The 13,462-nt window shown below is 38.8% G+C and overlaps 1 protein-coding gene across 2 annotated transcripts; it reads left to right on the top strand.

Moving 5' to 3' along the window:
* Positions 1–378: 378 nt before the first annotated feature.
* rnf34a (ring finger protein 34a) lies at positions 379–7,642 on the top strand. Of its 2 annotated transcripts, XM_017043039.2 has the most exons (8): positions 379–543; positions 1,213–1,431; positions 1,601–1,981; positions 2,783–2,845; positions 3,082–3,283; positions 3,413–3,442; positions 5,228–5,269; positions 6,190–7,642. In XM_017043039.2, exons 1-8 carry the CDS (start codon positions 538–540, stop codon positions 6,375–6,377), a joined length of 1,131 nt encoding a protein of 376 aa, XP_016898528.1. In that variant the 5' UTR covers positions 379–537; the 3' UTR covers positions 6,378–7,642. The 2 variants fall into 2 exon arrangements, with proteins under 2 accessions (XP_016898528.1, XP_024908919.1); XM_025053151.1 differs by lacking the exon at positions 5,228–5,269 and having other exon boundaries at positions 382–543.
* The last annotated feature ends 5,820 nt before the right edge of the window (positions 7,643–13,462 follow it).

The raw sequence follows: 13,462 nt of genomic DNA, 5'->3' as shown, positions 1-13,462 counted from the left end.
ATTGTTGTTGGAACTGGTCATCAGCAGTGTATATATGCAATAGCCTGTCAATCAATTTAAGGAAAATATTCCTTACTGTAGCTGGTTATTCACAGTCCACAGAGGCCATCATTGAAATATGGAACCCATAGATTCACCGATCCTCTGAAGGTTTGTTGCTGTGTGGGCATTTCAATAAAACACGAGAACATAAAATTTGGTAACGTACAAAATAAAACCTATGAGAGGTTAGCCCTTGAACCTTCGTCATTTTCATACGCTCGTTAATGCAACCATATACAGCACAACACCAGTCAATAGCATCTCCGCTACTGACCGCCCGTCCCAATATGGCGGCGGTATCGACGCATGGTCTTACGCTGAAGGCGACTTCTAGTGTTATGATATCTATGAGTCGCTCTGAACAGAGTGAGCTGCGGGTTGGTTCAGATCTCGATTGTCGTCAAACTAACAGGCGCCTTCGGCTCGTCACACGGCCTACATTGCAATGCTTAAAAGGGCAATCTGGATTTGTACAGCAGAACCACCAAAGTTACAATGAGGGTTCGTTTTGCATTTTTTCACAACCGTTGTTCCGAATATAACTATATTAGCCTGAAGCTAATGTTAGCGATGTAGCCTTCTGACGCTTGTTTGTGTTGTCGTCCTGGCCACAGCCTGGCCATTGCATACATGTAGAATTAACAAAACCAATATAGGTTCGTATTTGAACAACTTGCATAGTTTTATGTTCGCGACTTAAACGTTAGTCGGCTATCGAATACACGAACATCTATACAGACAAACTATGCAGCTAGCTCAAATGTGAGCTTAAGTTAATTTTTCTTACCATTAGCTGCTTTTGTTTCATTATTAAGATAAGTTAAGATAAGACTTTATTCATCCCACATCGGGGAAATTCAGTTGTTACAGCAGCAGGATAGACTTGTATGTACGTAGACTTTTGTATCTAAAAGTAAAGTAACAGCAGGGTAGACATAGTATTTACTTTAAATACTGATAATGTTTCATTGTGGTTAAAAAACTTGGTAAAACATGCTTTGGAGGCATTTTTGACGTTTCACGACAGTTGACTTAAATGTTGTTGTCCATGTCATCTGATTCAGTTTAATTTTGTTCAGTTCATTATCGATTGTTTATTTTAACCATGCGTGGAAGTTACTCGCAATTTTCTGAAGTAATTACAAAAAGAAGATGTTGTGTTACTGTCAGGCAGGGGCCTCGTCCATGTGGGCTTCATGCTGTGGTCTGCTGAATGAGGTCATGGGTACTGGGGCTGTCAGAGGCCAGCAGCCAGGTTTTGGTGCCGGTGCTGGTCCATTTAGATTCGCACCCAGTGCTGGATATTCCACTTATCCGCCCACCGGCTCAGGGAGTTTAAGTCCAGTTTGTAAGTCTTGTGCCCAGGCTTTCTCTGTCTTCAGGAGAAAGGTAGGTGGCCAGTTTTTAATGATTTTAAAAGCACTCTATCCATAAGAAATTTTTTTTATTATTTTTTTAATATTCTATTTAATGAAACTCGTGATATTGAAAGAACTGTACTTGACTGATAAAGACATTTAACAGTTTAATACATTTTTTCCCTTTATTCCCTTAAAAGTACATTTGCTGCGACTGCAGAAAGAGCTTCTGTACTCTCTGCTGCGTACTTCAGGAGAATCTGCGCATCTGTGCCACTTGTCATTTGCTGAAGGCTACAGCCTTTCAACGGCCTCGACTCATGCGTCTTAGAGTAAAGGACCTACGTCAGTACCTGCTTCTTCATAACGTCCCAACTGACACATGCAGAGAAAAAGAAGAGTTGGTACACTTGGTACTGTGTCACCAAGGCATTGAGGAAGAAGAGGAGCAGGAGTCGAGCAGCATCCATTTACATTCCCAGTATACACCGTTTACCACACAGTCTGCCTCTGAGTTGTCAACTTTTGTTAACTCTCAGGAGGAACCACTCAGCAGAAGTGACAGCTCTGATACCAACCAGGTGACTTTGGATTTTAACTGACAGGCGAACACATACATAATGTACATGATACATAATAGGACCTGCATGAATATTCTTAATATACCTCTCTTTCTGGATGGATGGATAGATGGAACTTTTTTAATCCCTCGGGAGGGCTCCATCAGCAGTACAGCACCAAAACAACAGGAATAACACGAGAATAGCAGCAATAACCCGTGTTAGGGTTATTGCTGCTATTCAAAGAATAGAGAGTAGTAATATAGATGAGTAAATTAATAGGCTATTTTTATTGTTAGTATTAGTATTAGAAGATAATTATTATTGTTTCATGTGGTGTTATTATTGACATTTTTATTATTAAATTAAATTTAGAATTTTATATACTAAAGTCACAGAACAGACTCCTGATTGCTGTTGACACTGTGCAGAGGATGTGTCCAGAATGGCGATCAGTTTGCCAAGTTTCCTGTCCTCTGCCACTGTCACCAGAGGGTTGGACTTCCCGTATACGACAACATGCAGCTGTAGTATGTGTAAAAAGGTGTGGTTGTTTTTTATAACAAAAAACAACAACAACATTGACAAAGTTAAATGATCTGCTTTTCTAACGGATGGCACAATTATTTGATATAATTGTCAAGTTTCTTCAACATATTTGTTCTGTTTCTGAGGGTACAGGAAATTAATTCATCAGATCATGTGACCCGGAGAATCTGGGAAGCAGTTAAGACAGGACAGATAAAGAATAGGGATAGTGGACCATCTGGAAAAGTACATGTAGTGTTTACCACTTTTTGTTTTTTGCTGTTTTGTCTGCAGGACATAGGTGATGCCACATCAGTTTCTCTCCTCAACCTGGATCCGAGTGAGCACACCCCTGAGGTCATCAAACGTCTTTCAATCATTTTTCAATAACTTACACAGGGCTATATACAAAACCATTCTAGATATGTTGTAGATGTAGCGAGACCAAAACACACTGTCAGGCCTGATGATATCACATTTCCTATTATTGTCATCAAATGCTTTATTTCTTTTCTTCTTTTTGCAAAATCACCTTTAACAAATTGCAAATAAAAAAGCTGAATTATGTTTTGTTTTTTTTTTAAATCATATAGTCCAGTCCTCTTACACGGCGTCGGGCTAGAGCTTCACTCTCAGATATTTCCAGCCTAAGGGACATTGAGGGCCTGTCTGTGCGACAGTTGAAGGAGATCCTGGCCAGGAACTTTGTCAATTATTCAGGGTGCTGTGAGAAGTGGGAGCTGGTGGAGCGTGTCAGCAGACTATACAGAGAGACGGAGGAGAACAGGAAATCATGTAGGTATTAAGAACAACCAGTAAATACTGTATGGGATGAAAACTGCATATTTTCTATGCATATATTGGCACGATGATAAATGTTATCGCAGCACACAGCGCAGTAATAAATATAATTTTCTCTTGCAGTGGAAAATGTGAGCAGTACTGTCCGCACAGGTGAGCTAGTTCCAGTTTTTCAATGTAGTGTTGATAATGAAAGCATTTAGTTAGTATTACAGTGGAACCTCGGTTTTTGAACTTAGGGTTAGGGTTAGAACCGAAAAGTTTGAAAATGGAAACAATTTTCTCCATAGGAATTAATGTAAAATGGATGAATCGGTTCCTCGATGATTTCTGATTCAAACTTTTTCAACAGTATTTTCTGAACAGGTTTATGCACGAAACCAATGGAAATATATTATACAGATACAAGTTTAATACGTTCCACATCAGCACTTGTACGTATGTCCTTCCACTCGTATCTCAATTGCATTTTCCTCATTAAAAATAACGCAAAACCAATTAATTAGTTTCAGCCCCCCAGAAATATAGCATTAATTAATTAAATTAAAGTCCCCCATCTAAAGATCAAAAACATAGATATAAAAAAATATATTGATAATATAAAATAATAATAATTAAGAAAACAACACAGGTGAATAAAGAATGAAGCTATAAATAAGAGAGGTAATTTCATTGGTCCTTACGGCTGCTGCGGAGTCCTGATTGGACAATATGCACTTCACTTTCTTACTAATGATTGTCTCTGAAATACTGTGGTCGTCCGGCTGTTAGTCGACTGATCCAGATCAGTGTCAACTTTTCCACTTCTTCTACTGTCTCAGATCTTTTCATGGTGATCACAGTCACTCCTTTGAACCTCAGCTTCTTTTATTGGTTCTTCTTCTTAATGATGCTACAAATCCACCACTTTGCTAAGACCTCTCTGAAACACCAGCTCCATTCCCATCTGTCCTACAGTCTTTTTTCACTTCTTCTGTTCTTCTCACTATTTTTCTTTCTCATAGTGATTTAAAGAAATAGAACAGCGCAAGAAATACCAGCAAAACCAGAATCAACAGTTCTTAGTGTTTATATGTCCCAAGCGTGGACTGACACCACACACTCGGTCACTCAGCGATCACTTGCTGCTTGTGTGGTATTGTCTCTCGTTTGGCAACCGAGTTATGGTACAACAACCGGGGCAATTTTTGGTTTAAAATTTTGTTCATGAACCAAACTGTTCAAAATTTGGGGGATTTTGAGAACCGAGGTTCCGCTGTACTTCATATACCAGCTGTGTGCCGGATGAAGTACCACAAGTCTACCTAGTCCTGCTTGTTCAGGTAAGACCAGTATTTGAAAAGGAAAAGATTCCAGATGGAAAACATTTTGGTCGCATGACTAGTAAAACATATGACCTAAATTCAGTGTCATTTAAAACATAACCTGCTGCCAAGACTGTCCACCATGAAAACACAGACAGAGTGGGCACCCTGGGGGGCCCTCCCCACTGCAGTAGACAAAGACCCACTGACACGATGTCCTGTAAATTGTTTGCCCTTTATGGAATTTATAGCGTTTCGCTACTATGCTACATTACCATGCCCCTGGGCACGAGGACTGTCAATGGAAATGAGCCTTTTGGCTACAATTGGGTGCATTTACGTTTCATCTTTAAATGTTCATTGACGTACATCGTCCTTCTACAACACATAAAAGATAAAAACAAAATACAACTCTCTCTCTCTCTCTCTCTCGCTCACTCACATACACACACACACACACACAGAACATCTTTTAACACAATAAAAAAAAGAATCCTCACTAGTGAGAGCCCATGTACCACTTGTGGTACCTTACCATAGTTTGAGTATCCATCAGGTTTTAGTCATTGGGTAAGATGCTAAAATGTCTTTTGGTTTCATTTTCTCCCTTTTTTCTTACACACACACAATAAAGTGGTGGCCTCCCCCCCTCCCATCTGCAATGGAACTATTGGAGGTAAGGCTTGTGTATTCCTATCCAGTGTTGCTATGGTTGCACATTCCATCACTGTCCACCTCATCTTTGTAGCTTGAGCATCACATCACATGTTCTCACTGAACTCTGTTTTACTCATTGTGTCTCTGCTCATATTTCTGTGGAGACATCTGTGTCTCTGCTCATATTTCTGTGGGGACGTCTCTGTCTCTGGTCATATTTCTGTGGGGACGTCTCTGTCTCTGGTCATATTTCTGTGGGGACGTGTCTGTTCTCTGGTCATATCTCTGTCTCTGGTCAAACTTCTGTGGGGACGTCTCTGTCTCTGGTCAAACTTCTGTGGGGACGTCTCTGTCTCTGGTCAAACTTCTGTGGGGACGTCTCTGTCTCTGGTCAAACTTCTGTTGGACCTGTTTTATCCTATAAAGTCTAAATATTTAATGCTTGAGTTGCTTGTGTAGAATTACTACTGTAGTAGTGATGTGTAGTACTGTGTAGAATTACACTTCTGTTTGAAGAAAAGAAATATATTACACAAAACACAAGTCTTTGGAAAACTATGAAAGAAGACATTATGGGATGTTGTGACGTCTGATTTGGTTGTTGGAGACGACAGGATTAAGGGATGCATTTTTTTTCTTCTGTTTTTATTTGTGGTCAGAAAAACAAGTAATTTCTGTGTGGAGGACTAAGTCCTGGTTCAGGGGTAATGGTGAAGCAGGTGCAAGAGCAGAGTTTAAGGTTGCATTGGTGAAAGGTCATTGCTGCACCTAAATAACTTAGGATAAAACCGCCCTGGAACTGTTTGAAATACCTTTAGAATGTACCGGTACTTATTTTTCATATTCGTCACTTTGACTGTCACTTTTTGTTGTCCTCCCTGTGCATGAGAGTCAGGTTCTTTTACCCTCGTTCACCCTCATCTGTTTTGCCCCCTGTAGATGGTGAAAGAGGTCCAATGACCATTCCTGATGACAACCTCTGCAGGATCTGCATGGACGCCACCATTGATTGTGTTCTTCTGGAGTGTGGTCACATGGTCACCTGCACAAAGTGTGGCAAGAGGATGAGTGAGTGCCCCATCTGCAGGCAGTACGTGGTGAGGGCTGTGCACGTCTTCAAGTCATAAGACGGCGTAGTCACGTGATGTGACGAAGGCTGCCTCAGCTCACGTTCACGTTCACAGAGGAGACGGTTTTTGTGGTTGCTTTATGTTTGATTTCACATTATTTGCACATTGAAAACTTCTTCATTCTTTAGAATTTGGACCCTAGGTTGTTGTGTCCTGTCCTCAGTCCGTCTGGTATGACCTGTCGTTCCTACGTGTCTGTTTGTGTTTAACCTGTACCTGTATAACACCTGAACATACATACAGACAGACAGACAGACAGACCAACAACCTACACACACATTAACATCTATAACTGAACACACACACACACACTCTCATACAGTCGGAGTCCCAGCAGGTGTCAATCATCCATGTTTCTTCTTCTTCTACGTCTTCTTCTGCTGCTGCTGCTCTTTTCTCACGGCCCTGCTGCGTTAAAACACAACTGGTGGCTGAGCAGCATGAGTCAATGTTGTTGTTTCTGTTGTTGCCACCTTTTCAATGTCTGAATTTGACCCAGAAGAGGCTGATTTTTTTTTGCCCTACTTTACTCAAATGTGATTGATGGACACTGAGGACTGATTATTTTCTGACTCAGTGTTGCTAATATGTTTCAGCTCATTTCACTCATTCAGCTTCATTATTGACATTATAATCTTAGGAACTCCATGTCACCTCAGTCTTTGTCTCAGCACCACGAGCAGAGACGCTGAGACAAACAAAACAACGGTGCTAACCCCACAGACTGTTTTATTCCTGTTTACTTGTGGATGTGACGCTGAGTGATGTGTTACATTTTGTTGTGCTTTATTGAGAATGGTAAGTCTTAATGCTTTTTTTATTAATTCCTGATAACAGAGTAATATATAAACAATTTATTTAAATGACATTTGTGATAAACAAAGTATATAACATGACTTAAAAATGTATATATGCATATATTGACTGGCATGAGATGAACAGCTATATTTTTTTAATTCTAGCATTCTTGCTATTTTCTTTGCTGTGTTGATTTCTACATAGATTTGCTTAAACTCTTTTGTTTGTCTCAAACCAGAGCACCATGGGAAACTGACTCTGCTCGTGTCACTGTTTCACACGGTGCAGTTTTTGTGTTTGTGTCTGTCTCACTTCCAGTATTTTTCCTTTTATTTCAGTATATCTACTGTATGCACACAGATTCACAGCTGCAGCTATACAGATATAAATAGTAGCAGAGCAGCAAAAATTATTTCAACATCTGAAATTTTTACTCTGTAGATTAAATTTTGTTTTATACCACACTGTGATTCTGTTATTGCTCACTTTTTTGCAGTTGGGGCCCAGGGGCATGTGTATATATATATATATAAATATATATATATACATACATACTGTATATAGCTATGTATGTATATACATATATGTATGTAGACATACAGACAGTTCCGTCCACCAAAGCAGAGACGTTTAGCGTCACATAATGAAGTTATTTCATCATTTGTGTTTGAAAACAAAGATGTGTTTTAGATATAGTCAAGGATTTCCTTCACTTTCTGACTCCTCTGCTCCACGGAGCTCTCTGCTTGACAATCCTCCACCTCTGTTTGTTGTTTGGCACCAGCCACCATCCAACAGCAGGACAGATCAGGGATGGCCAAACAGTTAAGGGGCTAAGAGCCACAATTTTTACCGTGTTACTGCAAAGAGCCACATGATATACATGGGCACACATGAACTGCCCCATCCCTTTAAAAAAAAAAAAAATAAAACTCAAACCCGCTTAAAACTTGCTCTATACATCTTTTCTTCTGTGCAGATTGAAGTAAGAAATAATGTGTCAACGCCCATCGGAATGAGATTCAAATTGCATAAAAAACCCCACAAACATAAAATTTGACATGAATGTAAGAGCCGCATGTAATATACACAGTATATACAGAATATTTACTATTATAACATTACAATGTTGTAAAAATGACAGCATTATGGCATAACAAGTATGCTAGCCACTATGTCACTGTCTGTGTGGCGTCACTCCAACTCAGGATATACACACTAAGATCTGGATTTGCTGGTATTTCTTGCGTTGTTCTATTTCTTTCTTTCTTTCCATAAATCACCACGAGTAAGAAAAACAGTAGAAGTGAAGAAAGATTGTAGGAAAGATGAGAATGGAATTTCAGATGAGTCTTTACAGTCTGGCTGAGCAAAGAAGAAGAAGAATCAATAAAAGAAGCTGAGGTTCAAAGGAGTGGCTGTGATCACCATGAAAAGATCTGAGACAATAGAAGTGGAAAAGTTGACACTGATCTGGATCAACCACTAACAGTTGGCCGACCACAGGATTTCAGAGACATTTAGTGTCTACTTCAGAGAGTATTTAGTGAGAAAGTGAAGTGAACATTGTCCAATCTGGACTCCTCAGCAGCTGTAAGGACCAATGAAATGACCTCTCCTATTTAGAACTTCATTCTTTATTCACTTGTGTTGATCTTTTTGTTGGATCTAAACCTGCTGAAGTAGAGTCTGACGGCGTATTTTCCAACGCTCCTGAAGTAGCATGTGAGAAGTGGGACCTGGAGAGCCCTGATTGGCCATCCTGGGTTGGGGTCTGTGCTCATTGGCAGTCTGACACCAAGGTACATGGTCTGATTGGTGTATGGGAGGCAGTGGGAGGGGTGGTGGTGGAGTGGTCTGTTGTCAATCACATCCATATTGTCAGTTATTCTGTGTTTCTTTCTTTTTCATCTTCAAACAGACATGTACATTTTCTTATTGATGTGAAACATTTTTACTTCCTGTCATTTCAACTGTCTGATGTTAGTTGCGTCATTGAAGTGGACCCTGTAGTTTTGGTCAAATGCTTGTATCTAGTGGACATATTTTTAATTCGTCTTCAAGCAGCCATACTTATATAAATAAATAAATAAATAAATATAGTATATTAAGTCCTTATTGTCATTTTAGACATCCCAGAATAAGATTCTATTTTTCAGTTCTTAGTGTCATCTCAGTTAGCCTCCCTAGCCCCTCCCTTAGCCCTTCCTAAGCCCCTCCCCCTTACCCAGGTGTAGTATATAAGGTCTCCAAATGGCTCAGTCCTCTCTCTGACTGCTCCCTGGAGAGGTTCTCTGTGTTGGTTTAGGTAGTTCATGTTCTTGGAGCTCTGTTCTGTTCCGTTCCGTTCCGTTCCGTTCCGTTCTGTGTTAGGTTTCTCCTTTCCCTCTGTTTTCTGTCTGTTTGGACCTGCTTTCTCTTTTGTTTGGCCTGATTAGTTTCTTTGGTTGGGGTTAAGCTAATGCTGTCCCCGTTTTCATTCTTTTCTTTGAGTTTGTATGTTGATTTGTGGTGTTGTAAATATTTAACTGTGTTGTTGGTTTTGTTAATTTTGTGCTTATTTTGTGTTCCTGTTTTATTTATTTTTTATTCTAGCCTGGGTGTGGCAAGCTAGGCCCTGTGGTCAGGACCCCGCTCCTGTTAGGTCCCCCTACAGGCCTGAGCTGTAGCCTATTAGCTGTTAGCTTCTTTGGTTTTGGTCAAATGAAATGCTTCATCTAGTGAAGTAGGCCACTCGGCACCTCATGTTGAAGCGCTGGCTCAGGTGCAGCTAGTTAGTGGTGTTTTGATGGTGGTGCGACCCCTACAGGCCTGAGCTGAAGCCTGTTAACCACTTTGGGTTTATTTCAGTTGGGCACAGAGCTCGAGTTGTGGAAACACCATTAAAGATGTGTAAAATGTTAACCTAATGTAACTAAATATAAGCTCTGTAGATACTAATGTTTGTACATTGTCATTTAAAAAATCCTTTTTATTTTACATCAGGGTGGATATAGGTTTTGATTTAGTTTGTGGTTTTTAGTGTTTTTGCTGTGGTCTTCAGTTACTTTAATAACGAATGTGAGTGACTGATTTTTTTTTTTTTTTGGTTTATGGTTTTTACATGGAAAAAACCCTGGGTATTTGATCTGTTAGTTTTTTTTTTTTTAATGATAAACAATTTGTGGCTTAATTTATGATTTGTGTTAAATCTTTTGTCTTACATAAAAGAGTGGATATTTATCTTGGTTCTTGTGTTGTTTTGTTTTGTTTTGTTTTTTTTTTAAACTATTTGTGTGTTTTTCTCTTTGATTACTACTTTGGTGTTTTACACAATGATATTGGTTGTTTTTCATGTTTGTTCATTTCTGTGGTTCATTTGTTTGTGGGCCTTTACAGAATCTTTTGATAGAAATTATATTGGTTCTTTGATTTTGAGTAATTCTTTGTGGGTTTGTACAGGTTGTTTTGACTTTTTTTATTTTTAGTAGTTGTCAGTTTTTGTGTTCTATATAAAAATCATTGTGTATGTGTATATATTGTGGTTAATTTCCTATTATATGGTTTTTAAGGAAAATATATTGTGCTGTGATTTATGTGGGTATTTTTCATAATGTCTTGATGGTTATCAGGTAAAAATAAAATGCAGGTATTGTGTTGTCTGTGGTTCTTATGATTTGTGGTTCTTTGGGATTTTGGATAAACTACATCTGGATGTCTTAGTTTGTAATAAATTATAATCTGTTATGGTCAGTTAGCATAAAAATGTACTTGACAGATTAAATTAACCAAATGTGTCCAACAGTATTTAGTGTTGCATAATCTTAAATGTCATGAAACAGTTTTGACTTTTAGCTCTGGTTTGTCTCACTTTAAGTCCATTTCCTAGTAAAGACTTGTCTGCCCCTCTGTGGCATTTAGATGAGGTGTTGGTAGGCCATCCAGCAGGGGAATTAAGTCCTCTGCTAAACTTGTTTACTGTATAATGCAGGAAAAAGATTTAAAATGTATAAATGTTCTGCTGTAAACTATCGAAGCTCTGGAAATCTGGCCTTCTGGACTGTAGGGTTGTCCAAGTGAACCAACTCCGTGGAGGAAAGATGTTCTCAGCCACGAGGTTTTCAGCGTTGTTCTTCACATTGACTTTTGTTAAACCTGTTGACTTTAATCTGTGTCTGAGTGATCTGATCTGTGTCCAGGAGTCTATGGGCCACAGTTTATCAAATATGGAGAAGATGAATCCTGGTTGAAGGGACCTGAGTTGATCAGTACTGAGCTTCTATGGGTTTTAATGTTTACATTCCAATTTCATGTGGGCAAATGTGAAATCGGAATGCAAACGTTTTATTTTAACGGTCGTAGTTTTCAGCGGGAATTTGTTGTTGCTATTATTGGTGCAGATTTCCGGTATGCTAATGGCTTTCTTATACATGTCTTCTGCTACTTTTTTGTGTTTGTGTGACGTTATTGTGCATTTCATCTCCTTGTGGCTGCATGTTTTTGCGCGCAGGGCGCTGTCACTACTCATGATTGCTGCCCACAAAATCAGTACTTTTCATGTTCGACTTCATATTGCACTAAGAAAGATTTAAGTGTGGTTGGGTCTGGTGCAGAAATGTTTTCCCTTCAGCGCACAGACTGAGACTGCACGTCTGGTTCATATAGACGCCTAGGCTCCGGCCACTTCTCCGCTTCGTCTTGTTTGTGCTCTCTTCTTTTTTTAAATTTTGACTCCTTAGAGTGTCTATGCATAACTTCCAATTTAGAAAAACCTTTTAAAATGTAATAAATTGTTTTAAAGATTAACTAAAAATTATACATAAAAACTATTAAAAAAAAACCTAAAAACTACTAATTAAATAAATAATATAATTAGGGTTAGGGTTAGGAAGGGGGGGTTCGGTCAAAGACCAAAGAATCCGTTTCCACACTTCACCCTAGGAATACTCTGGGGGCTCCGATGGGGTTAGGGTTTAGGGTTGTTAGGGTTAGGGTTAGTATAAGAGGTTGGGTGAAAATACCCACCGTCCTCCCTTAAAGGGAGGAAACGGAGATGTGCGCTCCATCCCAGGGTCATTCCTGGTGCCCCGGTCCCTGGATCTCCCTCCAGTGTGTGTTTTCAGGTTCTAGGTCTTGGGTTTCGATAACCCTGTTTGTGGGAGCGACCTCTTCTCCCATATACTGTCCAGCCCTCAGTTTGTGGTACCATCTTAAATGTCGATTGTTTTAAACAAATTAAAGAAATAAACAAAAAAAGCCAAGGAAACAAAATGTAAAATAAACCCAAATGCAAAATTCTTTCAAAAAACACTTGTTAAACCAAAGAAATTGCTTTGCTGTTTTTTTTGAGAGCTGTTTACCCTTCAGCGAACAGACCTCGTAGTCACGGCCACAGTTGGGGTTTGTGTTTTTGTTAAACTTCTTAGAATTAAGCTTCATCTCTTCTAATTGAGTTCTATTTGAGTGTAAAATCATTTAATTTTATTCTATTAAAACTATAATATTTTTGTCCTATTATGTGAATAATTTAAAATATAAGACAATAAAAAAAATAAATAAATAAGAAAGGAACTTCTGCCCCCAGTGGATGGATGGAGCAATGACCAGAGGAGGACTGAACCAGCTGCCACATTGGTTCTTATAAACGGTGGTTTTCATAAACAGGGTTTCCGAGGCTTTAAAGGAGAGAAAGGTGAACCAGGCTTGCCAGGCCTGGACGCGCTGGATGCCCCTTGCCCTGTGGTATGGTGCTCTTTCTTTCCCTTTTAGTTTTTCCCAGCATGCACCTAGCTGTCCCTAACCACACACCTGAATGATAGCATTACAATTTTGAAGAGAGGGTTGCATGTTTTTGTTCAGATTAAAGCTGTTTCATTTATATTGTCATATAACTACTACAATTCTAACTGGAGTGAGCCTGATAACAATTAATTGTTTGATATATTGAGGTTGAAATGTATTTTTATTATCTATCTACACACACACACACACACACACACATATATATATATTAGTGGATCTAAATCAATAATAATAATAATAATAATAATAATAATAATAATAATAATAATAATCTACACCTTCTGTACCAGAAGTCCATAGAGAAAATCATCAATCTTACCTCACTTCCAAAGGATCTCTGATGTCTTTATCAGTTGGTTGTTTTGTGTTTTTTTTATTGCAATTATTATTTACTTGAGTTTTATATTTTGCCAGTATAGCAGCGTTGTCTTCAACTAAACAGGAGTACATTTTTAGTAAATTCAAACTAGAAGATTATTATATTTCATTACATATAGTTTTTG

This window comes from Cynoglossus semilaevis, chromosome Z, assembly GCF_000523025.1.
Source record: "Cynoglossus semilaevis isolate Cse_v1.0 chromosome Z, Cse_v1.0, whole genome shotgun sequence".
NCBI classification, from domain to species: domain Eukaryota; kingdom Metazoa; phylum Chordata; class Actinopteri; order Pleuronectiformes; family Cynoglossidae; genus Cynoglossus; species Cynoglossus semilaevis.
Note: the sequence above shows the minus strand (reverse complement) of the source record. Positions and strands in the feature narration are given on the sequence as shown.